At 42.9% G+C, this 23,836-nt stretch overlaps 1 protein-coding gene and 1 non-coding gene across 2 annotated transcripts in view; one reads left to right on the plus strand and one right to left on the minus strand.

Moving 5' to 3' along the window:
* Positions 1-313: 313 nt before the first annotated feature.
* Positions 314-23,836, minus strand: part of LOC133017921 (contactin-associated protein-like 4) — a 54,317-nt gene continuing 30,794 nt past the window's right edge. Inside the window, exons 11-23 of the mRNA XM_061084176.1 lie at positions 22,453-22,572; positions 21,811-22,011; positions 18,935-19,097; positions 17,001-17,128; positions 16,230-16,400; positions 13,516-13,734; positions 8,917-9,156; positions 7,218-7,442; positions 5,830-5,963; positions 4,869-4,956; positions 2,024-2,239; positions 1,186-1,257; positions 314-510 (exon numbers count right to left, since the gene is read on the minus strand). Coding sequence (XP_060940159.1) covers positions 314-510; positions 1,186-1,257; positions 2,024-2,239; positions 4,869-4,956; positions 5,830-5,963; positions 7,218-7,442; positions 8,917-9,156; positions 13,516-13,734; positions 16,230-16,400; positions 17,001-17,128; positions 18,935-19,097; positions 21,811-22,011; positions 22,453-22,572 — 2,174 coding nt within the window. The remainder of the gene's footprint in view (positions 511-1,185; positions 1,258-2,023; positions 2,240-4,868; positions 4,957-5,829; positions 5,964-7,217; positions 7,443-8,916; positions 9,157-13,515; positions 13,735-16,229; positions 16,401-17,000; positions 17,129-18,934; positions 19,098-21,810; positions 22,012-22,452; positions 22,573-23,836) is intronic.
* On the plus strand, positions 22,900-22,982 carry trnal-uaa (transfer RNA leucine (anticodon UAA)). The gene has a single exon. It is a non-coding gene; the product is annotated as a tRNA-Leu (tRNA).

Consider the following 23,836-nt stretch of genomic DNA (forward strand, 5'->3'; position numbering starts at 1 on the left):
GAACCAGAATATGAACATTGATATGTCTCCTTTAAAACGTCCCAACACGACACTGATGTTAGCTAAAGATTGTCGTGGACACGATGCCGACATTTACATTTTGTTTTCAATATTTACAGTCTGTGAAACCAGGAAATCAAACTCCTCAGAAGTCCGGTTTGGATCCGTATGTACACAATATACAGGGAACTGTTTGAATTGTTCTGGTTTTTTTTGCTCTACGTGTTCTTGCGTCTCCCGGTGAAGTCTCCCAGCGGCTCTGAGTTCAGTGAGAGGTTCTGAGGCGTCTCCAGTTCACCGGGCTCGTCTCCGGCTAAATGAAATACTCCTTTCGGTTTTCACCGCAGACGTTCTGGGAGTCGCTCTGGCTGGTGAAGGGGAAATCGGGGCTGTCCTCCCGTTTGACTCCCTTCACCTCCTGGTTCCGATACGTCTCTTTCCTGCGGTAGAGGAATCGGCCCGTTACCGCCAGGACGGCCACGACCACGAAGATCACCACCGCTATCACACCTGCAAGGCAGAGCACATCTTCATCTGAGACACGTTCTTGTTGTTCAGCCAAGAGGAACTCAACAAACATGTCAAATAACTCAACAACATCCGTCAACACATGATTCAGCACATGTGACACTTAGACGTCTGCTCGCTCTGCAGAATCCGGATCCCTGTGGTTTCATGACTGACACGCTGACTCTGCAAAGTGAATCTACCACAGTGGACTTTGGTCACAGAGCTTTGTGATGTCTGTCCGTCCCCCCCCACCCCCCCGAGGTCTGGACGTCTCCTCCTAATCTCATTCAACACAGCGAACAGGATTTCACACGTTTGGACTCTGTGCTGCACAAAGATTTAGTCGGTTTAGTCTAATTGGAATTTACAGAATATAGAGAAGAAATTTAATTTCGCACTATATTACTTTCTTTTTTGATAAGGAAAAGTTTCTCCATCAGCGAGAGGTTTGATTAGCTCAGCTTTGTGAGTCTGAGACACAACGTCACAGAGATTCAATGGAGGGTTTTAAAAAGACGTCTTCCATCTTCACCTTTACACTGAAGGAGCCGTTCAATCTAACTCTGAATCAATCTGACCAGAGGAGACACATCACCTCTGCTGCTTTTCACAGGTTATCTCTCATCAATGGAATAAATGTAACAGACACAAGGAGACGGTGAAGCTGCTCAGTACCTCCGATCAGAGCCGAGTCCGTCCTGATGGCATTGACCAGAGGTTGACCTGAACCCACTGAGCCAGACTGGTCTACAGCAGAGGCAGGAGAAAAAGGCAGAAGAGAAGAAAAGAAGGGAGAGATAGAGGATTAAAATTGCGAAATTTAGACAAGATAAAATAGAGTAAATAAAAGGCTCGGAGAAGACGAATCAATGAGAGAAAAGGACAAACAGCAGGAGAGAGAGATGTTCAGACGCAGTCACAGAATCGTCATTCGGAGAGTTCAGGGACGGAAACATGAAGCTGGAAGGAAACAGTTCTACAGGGAAGAAATGTGACAGGAAATTCAAACCCTCGATGATCCAAATTAATTATCTCATCCGGCACATTGTCGGGAACGTCCTCGACAGGGTGTACATACGTAATGAGCCACACAGAGAGAGAGAGAGAGAGCGAGAGAGGAGAGAGAACAAGATATAACATATGGCTCATGTTCTTATTCTGAATATTTCAATATGTTTGGGTTCCCTTCCTAAATCTCGCCTCCTCGTCTTTAGAAGATCAGAACGAGGACGCCAGGCTTTAAGATTTTTGCTTTTTAGGTCACATATAAAAACACCTAACATTTAAGTGTTTTTCCAATGTGCTGCTTATCCCAGCTAGGTATGTACATCTTATTATTTATTATCTTATTATTATCTTATTATGTCCCTTCTCTCTGTAACTCACCAGTAGATAAGTATGTAATATCACCTCCTCACAGGTTACAGGGTCACAAACTGTAAATGCTTCACAAAATCAAGAACCCAAAACAAAGCTCCTCTCCAACTTCAAACCTTTCTAGAATTCCTCTTACCTGACAGGTGGTGTTTGTTCTCCGCTGCGTAGGGATTGGCCGAAGCCGAGGAGCCGCAGCTGGACCGGAGCAGAGGTCCACTGATGGAGACCGGGCTGGTGTCCGGGTGGAGCAGAGCGGCTTTCAGAGGACTGATGGAGTTGAAGCTGAGCACTGAGAGACAGCCGGAGAAACCCAGAGACGCCAACGTGGACACGTCCGGGTCCAGATCAGAGTCTGAGGAGGAGGAGAGGAGCAAAGTAAATCAATATAATACAGTTTTGTACAGGATCAAAACCATTTCATCTAAACTCCAGACGTTCTCTCGTGCTACATTAAAACAGTTTGAGTATCTCAACTGTAAACAACTTTATTTATGTTGTGAAAACTAAAGGAGGCAAGTGTAACCCATATTAATATCTCCCATATTATAAAGGTAATAATATAGATATACTTGAAATATATAAATATGCATTGCAATGTATACTAAATAAATAAATAGTCCACATTAAATATCAATCATTAAAAAGTTATAATATAGATAAATGTGAAATAAATAAATATAAAAATGTATTGTAAGTGTATGAATATGTAAATAGTTCATTAAATAAATAGATAAGTGAAACTGGTTAAAGTCAGTTAAAACCCATGTTAAAGATAATTTAATGGAGAAATATTAAAAGTCTTCTGACTAAAAACGCTTTCCCTTTAAGAGATTTTCCCTCTGCGGAGGTGACAGGAAGGGGAGGCACATGATAGAGTATAAAAGGAAAGCGATGGTCGATTCAGCCCTTACGACCGGAGTCCGCCGATCTTCTTGCTCGCCATCTTGTCTCGGTTGCATGTGTATATGTTTATTAAGTTTATTATGTTTATAATATATACTTTATTCATTGTGTTTTTTTTGTTAAGTGTGTTTAGTAAAGTACCCGGTCTCTGCCTTATTATTTATGCTTTCACCCCACGTCTTAAAACCCAGAACCTAGAACTAGTCCAGTATTTGGCCCATTAGAGGTAAATGCTACACAAGTGAGCAATTGAATATTTGTAGGAAATGTGAAGAAATCCCCTGAAGCCGAACATACATACACATAAACCCAACATGTGCCTCCAGACTCTAGCATATTCCTGGAGGCATAAAAATGAAGCTTGATTTATCGGCTCTGTAACTTAAACATTTATTTAGAGGCTGCACTCAACCGGTGGGACGATTTGTCCAAATCATGTCAAACACTGACAGGTTCATTGACTCCGCTGCACATTATCCTGCAGAGGACGACAATGGAGGCAGCACATTGATTCTGATGATCTCACACACACACACAGACACACACAGACACACACAGACACACACTGTGACTTTCACCAGGACGTGTTCATGTTGATGAGCAGCAGGAAACATGACGGCAGCCTGTACACTCGGCTCTCAGCTCCTTCCCTCCTCCCTCCATCACCCTCTCTCTCTCTCTGTTCCATTAGTCCGGCTGATGGATGATCGCTTTGTCAGGAAACGACACAAAATCCACTTTCCTGCTGCTTCGCGTTCTGATCCTGATCCGACTCGTCGCTGCTGGTTTGACGGAGGAGACGAGCGGTCGCACGCCGACATGACGGGAGTTCAAAAACACTGAGCTTCACTCACTGAGACTTTACATCCAGTAAAAGACTTAAGGTATTAAGATAATTACTATTAATTACGCCATAAATTAGACGTGTGCAGCCAGGACTAAGATATTGTGTTATAATAAGATTCGTTTTGATTTAACAACCACTAACCAAGATTTTTTAATTAAGCTGACAATAACAATTATGTTCTAAAACAACTTTTACGCAAATCAATTAAATTAAACTGAAGTAATTAACATTTTTCAGCTCTATCTTCATAGAAAGTTCGAAATTTAAATTGACTTGTGGAACCAAATCAAACTCTAACAAAAACTGAAATGATTAAATAAATGTTTGGAAAAATGTAATTTAGAACGACACATGACAAGATGGACGATTACATTGATCGCCCCCTGGTGGCTGGCTGCAGTATAGATCAGAACCCATCCATGTTAGTGGATGGGACATGGATATTTCTTCAATCCATTTGTCAGTGGGACTTCAATCCACCGCTCAGCAGGACGTCAGTGATATCTATACTGCAGCTTCCTCTCTGTGAAGCAGGAGGAGGCGGAGTCTCGTTCAGCTCGTCATGTGACAGCTGCTTCACCGACTCGTGTTTCACAGCCGGTTTGTTTCCTGTTAAACTCTCGCTGTGACTCTCCCTCTTATCAGAAAGCCGTGGCCGCCTCGCAGCCCCTCGTGTTATTAACAGCTTATACCTCCGTCTCTGATGGAGCCGCTCGGAGGGAACATGAATAAGTCATGACAGAGACAATTACTGTCCCTGTCCCGCTGTGATACAGGTCCCTGTCCAGGACTCAGGAACAGCAGCTCCATGACGCCGTGGAATACTTTTCTCCACTCGAGGAACATCCTCCCGGTTTTACTCTAACCGATGCTAAACATATTCATACTCCACCTGAGGCTTTTCAAAGCTGCCAAACATATTTTCTGTTTTTCAATCTCTTGGTTATGCTAGAAAAGCGAAAAGGGGCAAAACACGATGTTCACAGCAACTCATCAATTATGCATCAAGTCCGTCTCGATTTGTTCTGACACGGAACCTGAAAGCAGCGACATCAGAAACACAACATCCACACTGGGGAGGGAGGAAATCAGCATAACTCAAAAAGTCTGATTTAATCTCTGTTTTGTATTATTTGTTTGTGGTTTTCATTTGTGATGTTTGCAGTCACTACAAAAAGGCAGATAAGAATAATGAGGATAATGTCCTGAGACCTTATCCCTGTTCACTGACCTTGAACTCGGCCCAACACCAGAGACTTGATGGCGTTGAATTCTCCGTCAGACGTCAGGTTGAAGTCCTCTCTGGCGTTCTGGTTAATCTGAAAAGAAGAGAATCATTTCCTGCCTTCAATTCCATCAATTTTAGTTTTCCAATATCAAAACCCAAATTTAAAATGTCCCTTAAACTTTGCAGACTCTTTGGGGAAACAGATCCAGTTTAATGTAAATCTCTTATAAAAGTTTGGTGAGATATCTTTGTCCAGAGTTCACCTCACGTCTTCACAACATTCTGCTAAAGATAAGAGGATTTAAAACGAAGTGAAGAAGGATAAGATGAGATGCAGCTCATACTTCAGCTCGGCTCAGTGAACCAGGACGAGGTCACCTTGTTATTTATCTCACCACGTTGATAACCATATGGACATTCAGGCTGCCGGGGCCCTGGTTGGGTGAAGTTCACCTCATGCATCACCTGAGGCTGTTGTTAACAAGATAAGAGTTTCAGTAGATCCACGTCTGATTAGGAGACTTCATGTTTCACGTGGAGATGCATGAATGTGGAGTTTGTCCAGCTGCTGCTGCAGGAGGAGCTGAGAGGAAAGTGCTGACCGAGCTTTAATATCACAATACTGCTCCACAGTAAATAGATGGAAGTGCCTGTGTGTGCATCTCTATGTGTGACCTTGACTTTACCCTTGAGAAAAGTGACTTATATATAAAACATGGGAAAAAAAATTCGCACAAAGCAGTTTTACAGCTGCTTTGGTTCTACACTGAACTTAAATAGGATTCTCATGTTACTCTCATGGATCTTTTCATTAGACACAACAATTTGTTAAACAGATGCTTTATATGAGTCTTTGTCCCCCAGTGGACAAAAACTGCTGAATGCCTCTTAACAGAGTACAGGTTTAGGTGGTAAGGTATTACACAAGTGTGTGTGTGTGTGTGTGTGTGTTGTGTGTTGTTACCTGCACGGACACAGAGTCGCTCAGTCTCCTGACAGTAACTGTGTGTAATTGTCCGTTGGCCAAACTCTTCACTCTGCTCCTCAGAACGTCTGCTTCTCTGCTGCTGTCCAGCTTGTACCTCACCTCCAGCTCATCTGCACACACACACACACACACACACAGACACACACACACACACACAGACACACACACACAGAGTTACATTCAAAGCTGCATTTGCAAACAACAGATGCAGGTCAGCTGTCTAGAAAGTTCTCCGCCTTCCATCCCAACATCAGCTGGTCTCTTTCCAGCCCCGTGCGACCCTCAAAGTGTTAGAGTGGACTGATATGAAATATGAAAGCTTGTGATTACAACTCTATTTTTTCTACAGTTGTACAAAGAGCGACCTGCAGACTCCAGCTGCTCCTCTGGTAACACGTCTCTTCCTGAATGAGTAAAATTTGGTTTTGGAGGCTGAACTGGTAAAAGTGCAGTTGAAGGGTAAAAAAAATTATATATAAATTGGACGCTTCATGTTTAACACCATTTACCTGACAACTCCAGCGTCAACAGAAAAACCTTAATGCTCTGCTGTCCATCAGCTGTGAGTCATTAACAGCAGAGAAATCCATTTACAGCTAATCTAGCAGCAAAGTGCTGTTTTATTAGACTCCTGGAAGCAGAAAATGTGATTTATAAATTCAAAGTGCCTCCTTCTCTTAAAAGCCAAACTCACTCACAACATCATCATCCAGGTCCAAAGTTTATAAAACACTTCAGTGAGTTTTCTGCTGTTTCATTCTGCAGCACACTGACCTGTCGCCCATTAGAAGCTGCAGCAACCCCCCCCCCCCCCCCTCAGCATCACCCATCAGCTCCCACTGATAAAACCACTGAACTCTTTCTGTCCTCTTCCAGCCAGTCCACCCAGCTGGACAGATTAAAAGCCAGCAGAGGCTGACGGGTTGAATCCAGAGAAGAAGAAAGATCGGACAGATCCTGATAGATCTGGGAAAGCTGCGGAGCGAAGGATGAGGAGGAGGAAGGAAAAGGGGGAGGAGATGTGAGGAGAGGAAAGTAATTGGAAAACCTTGGGGGAGGAAAAAGAGGTGTGGCGGAAAAGTAAAGATGGAGAGACTCGTAATTTGATCTTTGAAACCTGAAGATGAAAAGGAAGGAGAGACCAAACACGGGAGAAGAGAGAGAAAATGAAAGAAGGCAAAAAGAAGAGATTAGAGGTAAGAGGACAAGGACGAAAGGATGAGAGGAAAATTGTAAAGCAGGAGGAGAAAGGAGGAGGAGGAGGGATGAGCAGGAAAAAGGAAAGAATCAATCCACTCCCCCCTCAGGTCTGAACATCAACCACACAAACAAGCCCTTCAAAATAAGAGCGTCCTCCTCCTCACCGTGCTTGTTGATGAGCAGGGCCAGGTGCTCTCTGTAGTACGAGGACACGTAGAGCAGCAGAGCCGGACTCTGATTGGTCCTGAAGCTCAGCGAGACGTTCTCTCCTCTCAGCGTCACGTCGGAGTAGATGGAGGACGGGGGGGCGCTGCTGTTCCTCATCAGCTCGTACGGCTCCTTGAAGGTGTAGCTGACGGAGGTGGAGGACTGGAAGGAGGCCGACACCTCTGCAGGAAGAGACACAGACTCACTGTTATAGCTACATCAGAAACTTAGAGAGTATATTTGACTAGGGTTGCAAAGGGGCGGAAAGTTTCCACGGGAATATTAAGCTCGGGAATTTTGTGAATTTTGAAAAAAAAAAACTATGCACATTAAACCCTGAGCAATAAAAACATCATTCAAAACACTATTTTAAAGATGTATGGAATGCAGCACACGCTGCACGTTGAGTTTCAACCCTCCACTGTGCATTCTACCATCACATGCACAGATAATTCCCAGCATGCTTCACTCTACAGCAGGGCTATTGAGGCCTGCTGTAGAGTGCAGGACTAGTCAGGTAAGTTTTGATGATATAAATCGGGAAAATATATTAGCATGCTGATTGAGGATTGTTCATCTGTTCATCTAGTCTATTTCCATTCATTTATCCATCAATTGTAAAATATGTTTACAAACTTTTTTCTCATCTTATTCTACAGAACAATGCCACGTGCACTCTCTCATGTGTGGAGACATTTCAGCCCATCCAATGTAGAAGGAAAGGCTGTGTACATTTGCAAATACTGTGCAAAGACCTATGTTAAGAATGACACAACGATGCAGAAGCATATAGTCAAGTGCCCAAAGTTTCCTCAGGGCTCAAATCAGCCTATGACACAACAAAATGTTTATATTTATGTCTGTATATGACAAGGTAAATACAGTTAGTATAAATTACCCACAACATTTCCTGTTAATTCCCGTTAATTCCTGTTAATTCCCGTTAATTCACAAATATTCCCGTTAATTCCCGTTAATTCCCATGGAAAGTTTCCAACTTTGAATATTCCCGGAATTTTGCAACCCTAGTTATAGCTACATCAGAAACATAGAGAGTATATTTATATATTTGTTGACACGCACACAAATTGATTTATAATATTCATATTTCCTTAGACTTTGTTTTATAATTGTCTGTGTTAATCCTGATCTTATGTGTACATGCTGGTCTATTAGTTCATTTATTTTATGATGAGCTGCTGATTTCAACAGGATGAGAACCTATATTTTCAATCACTTTTCATACCTGTACCTCTTCCTGTTGATGCAGATCTACTCGTCTGTGCAGTTCTCCTGCAGCTGAACTCACTTCAGCTTGTTTAACCCAGATACAAAGTTCAATGTGATGATGTTTTTTTTTTAATGCATTGAATGTAACAGCAAACAAATGGTTTTAAATAGACTGAAATCACTCAGACTCAGTTTCAAAGCTTGAGTTCGATACTTGTCGAGTGATCACTAAAAGGTTCACTGGATTTATAAAGACTCTCAACCTTTAAACTGACAAACACCAACATGTGGATGTTCTGAATAACAGTCTGAAGTCTCCTCTTCTCATGTGTTTATTTCATCTTTAGTGTTTTTTTATACCTCATGATAAACCTGTACATCCTGTCTCTTGGTCCAGTTTGAGGCTCAGTGACACGTGGACGGTACCTGAGTGGCAGAAGACTCCGGTGAACGCCGACAGGCCGCAGTCGCAGTGGAAGCCGGCGGCTCTCTCCACGCAGCGGCCCCGGTTCTGGCAGAGCGAGCCGTAGCTGCTGCAGTGACCCGGGCAGCCGGGTCGAACCCCGGGCGTGATCCTCGCCCGCTCCTCCAGGTCAAGGGTCACGCCGTTCAGCTGCAGCGAGCGGATGCAGCCCCGGAAGCCCTTCTGCCGGGAGGCGGTTCCTCCTGAACACATCGAGAGACACAACACAACCATGAACAGGCTGCAAGTCGAAGTCAGTGACATCAATTTATACATTTAGATTCAGGTTCAGCTCATGAACAAACAGTTACTCTGGGCATCATGGACGTCTGAACCAGATTTTGTTCCAGTTCATTGAGAAGCTGTTGAGATATTTCAGGAGAAGTTGGCGCAAAAGGAAAAGTCCCAAACGTTCATCCTCAAGGGACCAAGAACATTTCTTTACCAAACTCCACAAGATGACGTTTCACACCAAACTAAGATGGTGGCCCTGGAGGTGAAGTCATGTGATCGCCACAGGGATCCAGAGACATCCTCTGGGGACCATGACACACTCCTTCTCTCTTTGTGTCCTGATACTTCCCTCTGGTTTCCTCCTCCTCCTCCTGTCCTCTGCAGCAGATCCAGCCCCCCCTCTCTGCTCCTCCACCAGCTTTAAACTGTCAACTCTCTTCTCTTGAAATGAAACGATGAAAAAACCCATCGCGGTGACAACAAGCTTCTTCACAGCGAAGGTGAAAAACGGTTTTGGGGGCACAGCTTTCATCAGCTGTCGTTCTGCTCGTCTCACAGGAGGCGCGGCCCACTTCCATGTGTCGGCCCCCCCGCTGTGCTCGGCGTCGGGTAATGGTCGACGTTTGTTCGCTGGGATTCAACACGACAGCATCTTATTTCCTCAGTGATCACAGACTGAAGCTCGTTGTGCTCAGAGCAGCGTTCGGCCCTCAGCTGCCTGTTGTGCCTCTGCTCTCCGGTCGGATTCGACTCATTAACTGATGAAACAACTGGAGATGAAACTCGTCTCAACCTTTCCTCCGACAATAAAGAGTCAATTTCATCCTATAAGTCTCCTGATCATCATCACCGTTCAGTATTAAGATAGAATCTCACCTACGCTCTGATAAAATGACCTTTTCTCGTTAGAGCACAGCTTGCACTTTTTATGTAAATGCCTTTTATGTAAATCAGCATCATAATCACAGGGAGTCAAACCCAGTAGTTACACCCTCACTCCGCAGAGTGTAAATAAACCTCATGAATAACAAATCGAACAGCATCTAAACGCTCTCATTACCTCTTTGCACCAGCAGATTGATTCAGAAACGAGAATTATCGAAGGTGACGAAGTAGCAAACGCTCATAACTTGAAGAGATTCCCTGAAAGTAAAGTAGAGAAGAGGCCAAAGACATGTTTCATGAGGCCGACGTGACCTTTGACATCAAAAATCTAACCAGATAATCCGGGAGTCTGAATAAACCTCAGTGCCAAATTTAAAAGGATTAATCTCGAAGGGTTTGTGTGGTCACAGCAACCTTGACCTTGACCTCAGTCCACAAAACGTTCCAAACACATCTCAAGTCTAAAAGTGTCCTTCAAAAACACGATACTACATAAACACTACAAGTATTACTATCATTATCAGTATTATATTATAAGTATATAGAAGTTATGGCCTGATGCACCAAGTTTAAACACATATCAGCTTAAAGAACAACAAAAAGCATCACAGCCTATTAAAGAACATATTTATTACTCATATATAAATATGAATTATAATGATGGTGTAATCAAATGATTATTTTTACAATTATGTAACTGAACTGTGTTTTTGTGGGAAAGCAAACATGAGATTAGAGGCTCAAGCTGCAGAATTGACTGATCAGGATACTTCATATAACACTAGCACTCGGACTAGCCGACATCATCACTGCTGCACGTCCAGGGACACGAGAAGCAAACAAGGGGAATCTTGAAAATCCTTGTACAAGCGAGTGCTTTAGTCCCAGAGACAGAAGAATAAAGTGTCTGAACCGACGGTGACGCAGCACAAACACACAAAGGATTAAACATCCAAACAGGGCAAAACAAAAGATGATAAAGCTTCACAAAGGAAGTCGTTTCTGCTTCATCGCACTGGAAACTGCTGCGTGTGGAGTTTTCTCAGCCTCTCCATAAACAAACAATAACAGGAATCAGAGGATGAACAACGCTGTGGATTATAAATCTATGCAAGGCTAATTAATCTAAACAATGGAGTTCAGTTCCTTGTAAAGCAAGGCAGGATTATCACTCACACACAAACACACTGTAGATTTACGGAGTCTGACTCTAACACAGACCAACACAGCATCTTATGATTCTAACAACGGAGCAGAAGTCTTTACAAATCAAGACTAATAAATACAATGCATGTGTTGAGAGAGGGTTTATGAATTTAAACAAGCCGAGAGCCGTTAATATAAATAAATCAATATTTAGCTTCACATACAGCAGATCTACAGGAAGCGTTGTGTGCTCATGAATTAATGATACGTGAATAATTCTGCAACAACAACATGAAAAGAACACAAACAAAGAAGTGAAAACATTTGCTTAAACACTGTTTTACAAGTAAAAATCATACGCAGCCTGTGAAAAACGCTGCAATTACTTTTTCTCTGGTTCTGCAACGACAGCGGCCGTGAGGCTCCTCTTGGTTTTAAAATTATAATAATAACAAGAAATGTATTCATAAAGCACCTTTAAAAGCATGGTTTCAAAGTGCTTTTTAAGGTAAACATTTAAAACTCGGAGCAATCAATAGGAAAGAGTTAAAAAACGAGAGGATGCAGGTAAAAGAGCAATTGAATTAGAAACTGGGGGAAAGGAGTTTGAAAGATTATTGTTCTCCCAGTTATGAATGAATGTTTGTAGATTTCCAGACTAGCTGAGCCCCAATTCAAACCACTTAATAGAACAAACTAGATCTAAAAACATTCTGGAATAAACTTGATTTTATTTAACTAGCTCTCTTATTGATGCTTCGGACTTTTAGTGATTACTTCCTGCAACTACAGGATCCATTTTCTTTCCAGTGCAGGTTCGTTTAAATATTCATTGGAGCCCTTGTTTGCAATTAAATTACAAATTGGTTTATTCAAGCAAAACCAGGGTCGTCGGAGCTTCTTAATTATCCCCGTGCTCGTGGCAAGTTCACCAGAGTCTCACTCACAGACCCAGAGAAGTGAGGGATACATCCTGGGGATCGAACCTGTGAAGCTCAGTGCTGCTGAAGTCACAGAACCAGTCCATACCAGCACATTTCCATTATATACAATATAAATCCATTAATGCACTGTGCTGATAATTCAGAGGTAGTATATAATATAATATATACAAGGTTTGGGCTGATGGTCACGACCTGCTGGCCACTTACAGCAATCAATATTCACCTCGGTTTCCTGCCCGCTGCCTTCGTCCAATCTCATCACTGTTGTGTTGTTTCCCAGCGCACTATGTTTACTGATATGAAGTGACACACGGACTATTTACAGGACGATAAAACCTGATCAGAACTGATGGATTTTCATTATTTGTTCCTCGCTGCAGATTCACTCAGGTTAGATAGAGAATCACGTGGAGACGAAGGAGCAGCTCTGATGACTGTGGATATTCAGTTTGACTGCTAATGAATCACTTACAGGTTCATCTACAGATCATCTGAAGACACTTTATATATATATAAAACCACTGCTCCCTGTTTATTCATCCAATGTAATCACAAATAATCGACTCAGCGATTTTATATCCAGCCGCGTCGAGCCTACAGCAGTTTGAGAATATCTCTCTTCTTCCGAGTTGGGGTTGTGAGAAGAGGTCTGACCTCCCGGCCTCGAGTGACTTGGATCAGACGACCGGGAGTTTCTGCTGAAGGCTCCACGAGCAGAGTCAGCGGCTTTTATATCCAATACCGCTGAGGAGAGGACGAGATTCAGCCAAGAGGAGATTTAGAGGCAAACAAAGAATATTTTGAGCCCTTTTCTTCTGAGGATTTAATCAGAAACAGAATCATTGAGGATCACTTCCTGATGCAGCTGCTCCTCATCTCTCTACTGTAGTTTATCTGTGTCAAATCCATCACTTTTACAAGGGATCAATATTCTAATATCAACCCGATTAAAACAAAAGTCTGAATAAGACACGTTAAATCTTGAATGTATAATGTTTTTGTCTTATCTTTTATTTTGTGTTTCTGCTTCCACAGCCACGCGGATCCAATGTGAAGTTATTCTCAACAGCTGATAACAAATTCATCCGATTATATTTCCAGTCTTTTCTCTGGTTTCTGTCTGGGAGGTCGAACAGATGCTTGAATAACTCTTCGGCTCGGAGGGAGACTCAGAGTTCTGAACGAGCTCCTACGCAGATGAACCAGCAGCTCTGAGCAGATCAGTGCTTTCCTGCAGAAGCAGATACTGTGAACTGACGTGGGAGGAGAAACTAAATGTACAAGAAGTGTGTGTGTGTGTGTGTGTGTGTGTGTGTGTGTGAGATACAGAGGCCTGGTGTGTCTCCTCCTCACCTATGAACAGCTGGCTGTTGAGCTGCAGGTGGAAGTGTCCGTCGGCCGGCGCCTCCTGCGTGGCGGGGGGGAACTGGTCCAGCCGCAGCGTCGCCTCCTTCACGTTCCTCTCGGCTCGGACCCGATGCCACCGGCTGTCGTTCAGCGGCACGTCGGACTGCACGTGAACCTCCAGCGGCCCGTTGCCCACGTCGAAGGAGAAAACCACCTGAGTGGAGGCTGATGGAGAGAAGATGGAGGAGTGAGAGAGGGATGGAGGGACAAGGAGGACAAGATGGAGTTTTTGATTGATTATTTATTTAAGCCTCGGAAAACACATTGAGGAATAAGACCCTCATTTACAATGGTGCCGAGGGTACAATGAAGAGTTAATAGGTTGAAAGAAAAAATAAATAAATAAGAATGAAATAAATATGCATATATATATATATACAGTAATACAAGGGAAAAGGTCATACAAAATCATTTTTGACGATTCAATAAAATACTATGGTTAAGTCAAATAACAGTTACAATCACTGCAGGAGAAGTCAGTTGTACATAGGGTTGCAAAATTCCGGGAATATTCAAAGTTGGAAACTTTCCATGGGAATTAACAGGAATTAACAGGAATATACGGGAATTAACGGGAATAAACTGGAAATGTTGTGGATAATTTATTTATACGATTTATTTAAATGAAATGTCTCCACACATGAGAGAGTGCACGTGGCATTGTTCTGTAGAGTAAGATGAGAAAAAAGTTTGAAATAGAGTTTTGAATGATGTTTTTATTGCTCAGCGTTTAATTTGCGTATTTTTTTTTTTTTTCAAAATTCCCAAAATTCCCGAGCTTAACTTCCCATGGAAAGTTTTTGGAAAGTTTCCAGAAATTTACCGGAAACTTTCCGCCCCTTTGCAACACCCTAGTTGTACATTAGATAAGATTAGAGAATTCCCTTAATAAAACAAATGAGCACAACCTTAAAGATTTTTGGACCTCATTCCAAATGTAGGGTGCCTTATAGCAGAAAGTTTATCGTTTACCGTAACAAGAAGAAATGTTTGGTTTTGTGAAGTCATGTAGAGAGTTTAGGCAGATATGAGACATATTAGACCATCAACATCTCAGTAACTCTCAGATGTTCCTCTTAAATTCATCAAAAGCACGAAAAGATCTTAAATCTGAAAATCTGCTGTATTTGTTGATTAAGGCTCGATACAGTTGAAGATAGAAAACTGAGGGTGGACAGGATGGAACTAAAATCTTTTATCCTCGTAATTCAAATCGTAATACTAAGTTTCAACAATGTATTTTGCAGAAAATCAATTAAGGAAGTGTTTATGGAAGCAGCTGGGAGCGCTTTAGGTTAATAATACAAACCACGATACAATACAGTGAGCAATTAGGCTCAGTGATCAACATAACTGCTCACAGTGGAACGACCCACACAGTATGGATCATCATATCGCTGAGGCCTGGTGGGACGTGCAGGAGCTGAACTTTCAGAATCTCTCTCTCCTTTCAAAGCGGTTCTGCTCTCTCTCTCCTCTCATGTTCTTTTCAAACGGAGAGAGAGGATCTTGGAGAGTTCGAGTGTCTCTGAAACAAATCCTCTCTCTTCCTGTTTTCTGGAAGCAGACGATGCGTTTCTCCGGGAGCGGAGAGCGAGATGAAACGAACTTCAAGGCTTCCGAACAGTTACTTGGTTTGGAGATTGTTTCTCAGGCCCGGCTGCGGCGTTTACAAGAGCGATCTGAGGCGGCTGCCAGCCGAGCAGCGGTATTCAAAGCTGGGAACAAACCGAGCTGACTGTGATTTCCCCCGAGGACAGAGGCTGTTGCTGCTGCTTTGTCCCCGAGTTACATTCTGTGTCTGTCCCTTCAAATCCCATCTATAAGCAAATGCACGGTGAAGCACAAAAATAGCAAATGGAATTCGATGAAACAGACTCATTGAGCTTTCGGAAAACAACAGATTTCACCAGCAGATTCACGACTCTCTCACACACTTCTGCCTCTAAGTGCTCAGCTCATTGTTCACTGCATCAAAGTCCGAACCATGAACCCAGTGGAGGAGCAGATATTTATTCCATCTTTTAAATGACACCACAGCACAGAGGGATGTGAATGTAAAACAAAACACAAACACCTACGCAGGCACATTGCTGTGGTGCCAATAAAGTAGAAGAACACCCTCTGGGTTACTGATGTCATATTGTAAATGACACACACAGCAAGGGAGAGGAGGGGGGAGCGAAGAGTTTATGGCTCATAATGTTGATAAAAGTTTCCTTGTCTTGTCAGACGTGGTGTCAGTGAGGAGCTGGTGGAACTGGACGTAATAAAAAACTTGCTGAGAGAAGCATCATCATCATCATCGTATTAATCATCGTGACAGAGAGAAGCTGTTTAGTTTCCATAATGAATGAAAGAGAGGAAATGGCCGTGGATATGAAAACAAACCCCCCCTGGTGGATGTTTTTTGACTGAGATATTGCAGATCTGTGCAGTTAAACTTTGTTTGACCCTCAAAGCAGAGACAGGAAGGTCAAGAGAACTTAATTCAACCAAACCTAAATAAACAATCTTCTCCCTCCAGCGCAGATTGAAACAGATTAAGTCTGAAACCTCTGGGTTTTTAACACAGATCCAGATTAAGACTTTCACTTCCAGGTTTCACTGACTCGCCGCTCTAATCCAGATTAAATCTCCACCCTCCAGCGGCTACTTACACCTCAGCTCGATGCGGATGAAGTCTCGGATGCCCAGGTTCTCCAGGAACACGCCCGAGGAGGCCGTGGTTTTAAACAGGAAGGAGATGTCGGCGCTCAGCTCGCCGTGGAAGGTCGGGAAGTGGAGGTACGACGTCTCCTTGTCGAAAAACGCCGCGTTCCAGAAATTCTCTGAAAGACAAAGTGGAGACGTTAACATGTGAATCACGTAGGAAACAAATGAGCCGACGTGTGGAGCTAACGAGGGAACGCCAGGGTTTGATTTCTGTTACAAGCTCTTGTTTGATTAATCATGACAAACATTTATGTATCCATCTACTTGGGGAGAAATAAATGGCTGTAATTACAATTAAATGAAATAAGGAAAAGCAGCATGCAAATTAGATTTTTGTCTGTAACGCATTTAATGAGGAGGCAAGTATTACAGTGTGAAATTTTAAAAAGGAAAAGTGCGTTAGAAACCGTTCTGCTGGTGATAATAAGCCTGGAGATGTGGAGATACTCTCCCCAGAAGCAGCCAATCATCACGTAATTGGCAGGTGGAATAAGAATTAAAACATAATCCTTCATTTCCACATCAACAACAGACCTGAGAGAATTTATTTATCAGAAATAACTCAGTTATTATTCACTTGTTGCTGAGTGTGAATCTACTTTTTGTCAGTTTGGGGCTTTGTTGGCAAAACAGGGAAGAAGCCGGTGACAGTATATTCCATAACTTAAAGGTTCCTCTTTGTTAAGTGTAACCATGGCAACCAGAGCTGGACTTACTGTCTCCATGACAACGGAGAGGTCCCACCCTGTAGTCTGCCTCGGACCCCGGCCGCTGGACGTCACCCAGCACCAGAGACCTGATGGGGAGGCTCTCCTTGTGGGTGATCAGGCCCGAGTCCTCAGTCCTGAGGAGGAGGAGGAGGAGGAGGAGGAGGAGGAGGAGGAGGAGGAGGAGGAGGAGGAGGAGGAGGAGGAGGAGGAGGAGGAGGAGGAGGAGGAGGAGGAGGAGGAGGAGGAGGAGGAGGAGGAGGAGGAAAGGAGAACAACAACGGATGTTATAAGAAGCAAAAGAAAACAAAGCAAACAAAGTAAAAAACAGAAAAAGGTGGAGATGGTAGAGAGGAAAATAAATATAGTCACAGGAGGAAGAGAAGGTGATGAAGAGGTTGAAGATGAAAGAATAGAGATACAACAATGGGTTTAGATTAAGGAGGAGGAGAATAAGGAAGTAGCAAAGAAAAAATAATGAGGAAGAATAGTGGAGAAAGGTGTTGGGAAAGGGAGATGAGATGATGATTAAAAAGGGTGAGAAGTAGAAAGTGGGAAGAGAGAAATAAGGAAAAGGAGAAAGAACATAAGGTAAAGAAATCATGAAGGACAAAAGAGAAGGGATGAAAAAGAGAGGAGGAGAATGAAAGAGAAAGAGAAGGAGAAGGGAGAGGTAAGAAGACAGAAGAGGATGCACAGGCAGAGGAGGAAGAAGCAGAATGGGAAGAAGAGGAGGAAGAGGAGGAGGAGGAAGAGGAGGAGAAGGAATACAAGGACAAGTGGGAGTGAAGGATGGAGAGGTAAGAAAAAGTACAGAGGAGCAAGTGTAAAGAAGGAGAAATATTAAACAAGGGAAATATAGTAAAAGATGAAATGAAAGAAGAGAACATATAAAAGAAGTGACAGAGGTGGGAGGAGGAGAAGGGGATAACTCAGGTTTAGTATAAACAACTTTTTATGGGCTTGACAACCGACATAAATTCTTATAATTAGGTGAGTCTGTCACTGTTACATTCCTCCACAGGTGAATGTGCAAAGAATGTTTTATTAGTTGGTGCATGTGAATATAAAAAGACTGAGGAGGAGCTGCACCTCTCTCTCTCTCTCTCTCTCTCTCTCTCTCTCTCTCTCTCTCTCTCTCTCTGCCACTCACTGTCTCCTTCATATTTGTGTGCGTGAGTAGATTTATTTGACATATTTAATCTACAGCTCCACAGACACAACAACTCTGAGTCAGGAGCTACTTTACAGGTTTGGATAGTTTAGAATTTCAGACCAATCATAGCGAGTCGAGACAGAATAGAATGAAAAGCTCCCGGGATTGTTTGCAGTCAATATTATGTTTTAACAAGGTGGAGGATTGTTTTTCTAGTAGTATATAATATTACAGAGGTGTTATTTTCTCAATTCAAACTGAAAAAATAAATTTCTATGCATTTTATTCAACAATGTCGGACTCTCAGGTGGGAAAACGTCATTAAACACATCTGCTGTTCTCACCACTCAGCAGCGATCGCCTTCTGTTTATTTATCCTCTGTTGCTGCTGCATTTTAATATTCTATTCATCTGTGGCTGTTTCTGTTGCTCTTTTGCATTTTTATACAAAGCACACCGAGTTTAACCGTAACAGCCTCTGAATTACAGTTTCATTTATTCTCTGTGAATACGCTGCTGCTAAGTACAAGTAAACAACAGGTAGGAAACAGAGGAGGAAGGAGGACGCACCTCTGCTGATGATGCAGAGTTCTTCAAATCAAACAAACCCTCCACCCACTGGTTAACAGATGGGGGGGTTCATCAGTGAAGACATGTACACGTTGGAACCTGCTGCTCGAAAGAATCCAACAAAACCCCAGACTACATCCACGTATATTATAAAGACAATGACTGGGAGAGAAAGCAGTTTCTATCTGGTATCCGGTCTTTATTAAAGGTTCTGTACCAGTCCAGGCGGTCGGCGTCACAGTTGCAGTAGTGTTGAGGGTCCACGCAGTCGCCCTGCAGGCCGCAGGCGCACTGCTGGCTGCCAGGCTGTGCCCCCCCCCAGTACGCCTGGAGGCGCCCGGAGCCGGGACCACCGAGCCACCAGCTGAACGGAGAGCCCTCTGAAACACACACACAGGCAAAGAGTCACTTCTCTGGACAAGTTTGACCTCTCATCTTGTTTAAGGCGGCTGCACACGAGACGGGAATCCAGGGCAATGTGAGGCCGTATTGTGTTTTCTCAGGGCAAAACCAGCAGAAGATGCTGCTGTCCACCTCCATGTTTGTTTTTAATCCAAAGTCATGTTTGATAAAAGAAGTTCTGTGAGCTCCTCTTTCGGGAATCGCCTTTCAGAAAATAGTTTGTTAAACGCTAAGTGCGTGTTCCTGCATCTCGACTGGATCGTCTCAGTGTGTTCCTTCTCATGAGTAAAAGATTAGAAACTGTTCACATCTCATATTATATCTCAGGTTGATTTTCAAACAGCAGATATGACCGGAGCTTATTCTAACACTCAGCTTGTTTCCAAGGAGCTCCTACATATATATCTTCATGTATTGTGTTCTGTCATGAAACGTCTGAATATTAGAGTTGAGCCAAAAAGATTCACTTCTCTGGACAAGTCAAACACGTTTTACGTCTGAAATCCTTTAACTTGTTTATGGCGGATGCACACCTGGGGAATCCAGGGCAATGTGGGGCCTTATTATGTTTTCGTCCACCTCCATGTTGGATTTTAATCCAAAGTGATGTCTGATAACTGTTCTGTGAGCTCCTCTTTCAGGAATCGCCTTTTAGAAAGAGTTTGTTAATTGGCGTGGTTCTGAATCTCGACTGGATCGTCTAGTGTGCAACAAACTGTCACTTTTTGCCCCTTTATCACTTTTATCACTTTATTACGTTTACACTTTACTTTACAGAAACTTATGCTGCTGTACGTGCTGTACGTGAATCTGTATGTTTACTTAGTCTTGTCTTGTCTTATCCGTTGTGCCTGTGCACTTTATATGTTTCACCGTGGGAGAGTGGGAAACGCTCTATTGATTCCTTTGTATGTCTGAACATGTGAAGAAATGGACAATAAAGCTACAATTGAACCACTATTGAACTATTGTTCTCATGAGTAAAAGATAAGAAACTGTCATTATGTCTGCGGTTGATTTTAAAACCATCTAGAATGCAACAGATTTAACCGGAGCTTATTATAACACTCGTTTCCAAGAAGCTCCTCCATATAAGTGACCTAAACCACATTTCTGGATTATTAAATATCTTATTCCTGCAGGAGAAATATTCCCAGTTTCTCTGCATCTTTCAACTCAAAGACTTTAGCTCGATAAGTGAAGACGGGGTAACTGCTGAATCTTTGTAACTTTGAGGTTAAGGGAACACAACTGCTCGCTTAACTGGAAAAAAAATATATGAGGATGTAAAAAAAAAGAAAAGCGGAGCAACAAAAAGTTATGATGGATGCAGATCATGTTTTTAATGGTGCACTCTATGTGAGACCACAGAACCACAGCCGCTTGCATCGGCTCATAATCGACTTGGATGCTCACAGAACATAAAGTTGTTAAAGTTGTGTGTCCGTGGTAAAACTTTATGCTGTTTCCCCCCCGAGGGGAAACTGGGTCGGGAAGACAATATCTGAGAGAAAGTCCCCTCAACTCCCAGGGTGAATCCAAGCTCCCACCCCGAACGCTGAATATATTATTTTGGTTGGAGGGCGATGATAGTGTGTGTGTGTGTGTGTGTGTGTGTGTGTGTGTGTGTGTGTGTGTGAGAATGGAGGAAAGGTGATTGGAAAGGTCTCTGTTGACTCAGCGCTTCTTTATTTTCTCACAGAGCAGCAGAGAGTTTATAATGGAAATTCTATTACTCCATCCGCTCTACCTTTCCTGACACTTTCCCCACTTTCATCCATCATTCTATGACCCCCCCCACCCCTCACATGTATCTCTCATATACGCAAGTTAGAATCTCGTACGCTACATTCACTGCAGACCACCAGAAGGATTCAATGCGACTTGTGGATCAGAATGATTTCCACTCTTTTCCTCAACTGCCGTGATTCGATAAACGTTCGATACAAGCACGTGACTAAAGGAAGGAAACACTGATTTAACTCAACAATCGTTCCAGAAAGAGGAGGAATTAAACAAATCCTCAACAATTGATTCGTCAAATTAATTCGTGAGAGTTTGAGCCGCTGAGCGATTTGATTTGATTCTTTCTGAGTAAGAAGAACCGAACTTTCATTAACTCTCACTTCGTCCAACAAGTCAATTAAGAACAGGTTCGAGTATTTTCTTATTTAAGTGGAAACTCGAGGGGCTTTAAGGAACGGGGGTAGAAATGAAATGCTGCAGGTCTGTTTCTCTGAGATAAGATTATAAAAGATTAAAAGATTAATAGGATTTAGATTAGATTAGATTCAAAAGTGAGATCTGCTTTTTGAAATGTTAAGTATAATTACAAACGCAGACTCAAAAAATAAAAAACAAGCGTTGACTCCATCAGGGGAGGATTTAGATTCCTCAGCTCTTCAAGGTGTTTTTTTTATTCTGTGCTTATTTTTCACCGACACTGACAAAATGAATCAATAAAGAATAAAACAACTCATTCTCTGGCCGTGTTTATCTCGTCTGGCAGAGAACGAGCTCGAGCTCAGAAGTGAAGCCAAACATCGACCAACACATTTCACATCGAAAAAAAAAAGCTTAAAGTCGCAGGTTAGAATCCCTGGCTGGGAAGATGAGGCCCGGGAAAGTGTTGTTGTTGTTGTTGTTGTTCTGAGTTGTGCCGACGGACACACAGACAAACACGTCCCTTACCTGGGGTGTTCAGGAGGCGGGACTTCCTGCAGCGGTAGGCCAGCTCCTGTTCGCAGTGCTGTGATTGGCTGAGGACGGCCGACAGCTGCTCCTCGAGTGTGGAGTAGTCGAAGTGAACTAAGATCTGGTTCACGTCTGGAGAGGGTCGGACTCTGGTCAGCTCCGAGTTGTTGTGTTGGATCACCATCCACGTGTCCTCCTCTGGGGAAGAAATAGATATATAGATAAATAGACACCACTGATATGAATTATTAGTACTTTTTATAAATATTGATCCTGTGTGTACGATGTTAACGACACAGTTTCCAGGAGCAGAATGGATAATATAAAATCACCACACACAGGATGAAAGGAGAAGATCAGCAGAAAGAGAACGATGATGTGTGTCATCATAATTCACATTTATATGATTATTCGAGTGACATGAAGAATTGAGACGTGGGAAGACAGAGCCACTGAGGTGGAGAAGAACAGAAGATAAAAAGAAATAAAAGGTGGGTGGAAGATAAGATGGATCAGAGCATCATAATTTACAATTATGTAAATGTTCATCGTACGGAACGTTGAGTGATGATGGGAGGATGAAGGAGAGAGAGAGAGAGAGAGAGAGAGAGAGAGAGAGAGAGAGAGAGAGAGAGTCACCTGTCATGTTGCAGTAGACCAGCTGTGGTCTGATTGGTCCGCTGCCGTCCACGTCGATGTAGAAATGTCCCGACGTGTTTCCGTTGTGTTTGTACGCTTCACACGACTGCTCGTACACGGCTGTGAGGAGAAGAAGGAGACGTGTCACATCGACACATCGAGGGGATGATCGCACTTCCTGGTATTCTGTTTATCTTTAATGGTTCAATTCATGTACACAATGACACTTATAACAACACCTCCTCAATCTTCAGCCCTTCTGGAATAAAAGGACTCTGGAAGGACGTTGCAGTTTTTCTATTCGTTGGATAGTCAACACTTTGGATTTGAGGGAAATATCACGTTCTTTGCAAGCCAAGCAGGACTTCACTAAAGTTCAGGATTTATTTCAGCACACTGTTTTATCATCACTAGAATATGGAATTGAACAACTGTCTGATGTTTCCAACCAGGATGGCCGAGAGGTTAAGGCGTTGGACTTAAGATCCAATGGGCGAATGCCCTCGTGGGTTCGACCCCCACTCCTGGTATTTTGTTTTCTTCACAATCCTGCAGAGATAAGATAATTGTGTCCTTGAACAACAAAAGGATCTCACCAACAACTTCAGTCAACCAAGGAGCAAGTGAAGTAAGAACCATGTTGGACGAGTGGTATGGAGTCAATGATCATTGGGTGGTGTACATGCCAACATGTCAAGTCCTCCAACCATCCTTCTACATCGTCTATACTGAGAGCAACATGAAAATGAGATATGATGATGACACAAAATCATCAGGATGGCTGAGTGGGTTCAAATCCTCGTGGGTTCAAATCCCACTCCTGGTAACCAGTACGATGACCCTTTGGCACCATCAAGATCTGAAGGTCATCAGGTCACAAGCAGCATTTAAAAAGCTCTGTTATACAAATGGGATTCACAATTCAAAACCTATATTCCGACGTGTTTGTACGCTTCACACGACTGCTCGTACACGGGTCACATCGACACATCGAGGGGATGAACATCGCACTGTGGAGGATTATGGGAGTTTCTGTATGTGTCACAACTGAATCACAACCCGAGAGAAGAGTCGCACAAAGATCAGTCCAGCTGAGGGGGACGGCAAAGACTGATGGGAATACAAATACTCAGTAAACCTGGACCTACCCCTCCTCTTCCTCGCTCTCTAACATCAACCATCAATAAAAATGGATGGAAATATGAATGGAACCATGGGCATGTACGTGTGACCAGAGCAAGTACACAACTCTCAGCGGACTCACAACGTTGAAACTGTGGTCAACTCCTTACTGGATGTGACGTAAACCCAAACTAAAGAGTCTAAGTAGAAGATTCATTATTTGATGATATAAAAACAGGCTGAGACTGACTCCTGATTGGTT

Source organism: Limanda limanda, chromosome 13 (assembly GCF_963576545.1).
Source record: "Limanda limanda chromosome 13, fLimLim1.1, whole genome shotgun sequence".
NCBI classification, from domain to species: Eukaryota; Metazoa; Chordata; class Actinopteri; order Pleuronectiformes; family Pleuronectidae; genus Limanda; species Limanda limanda.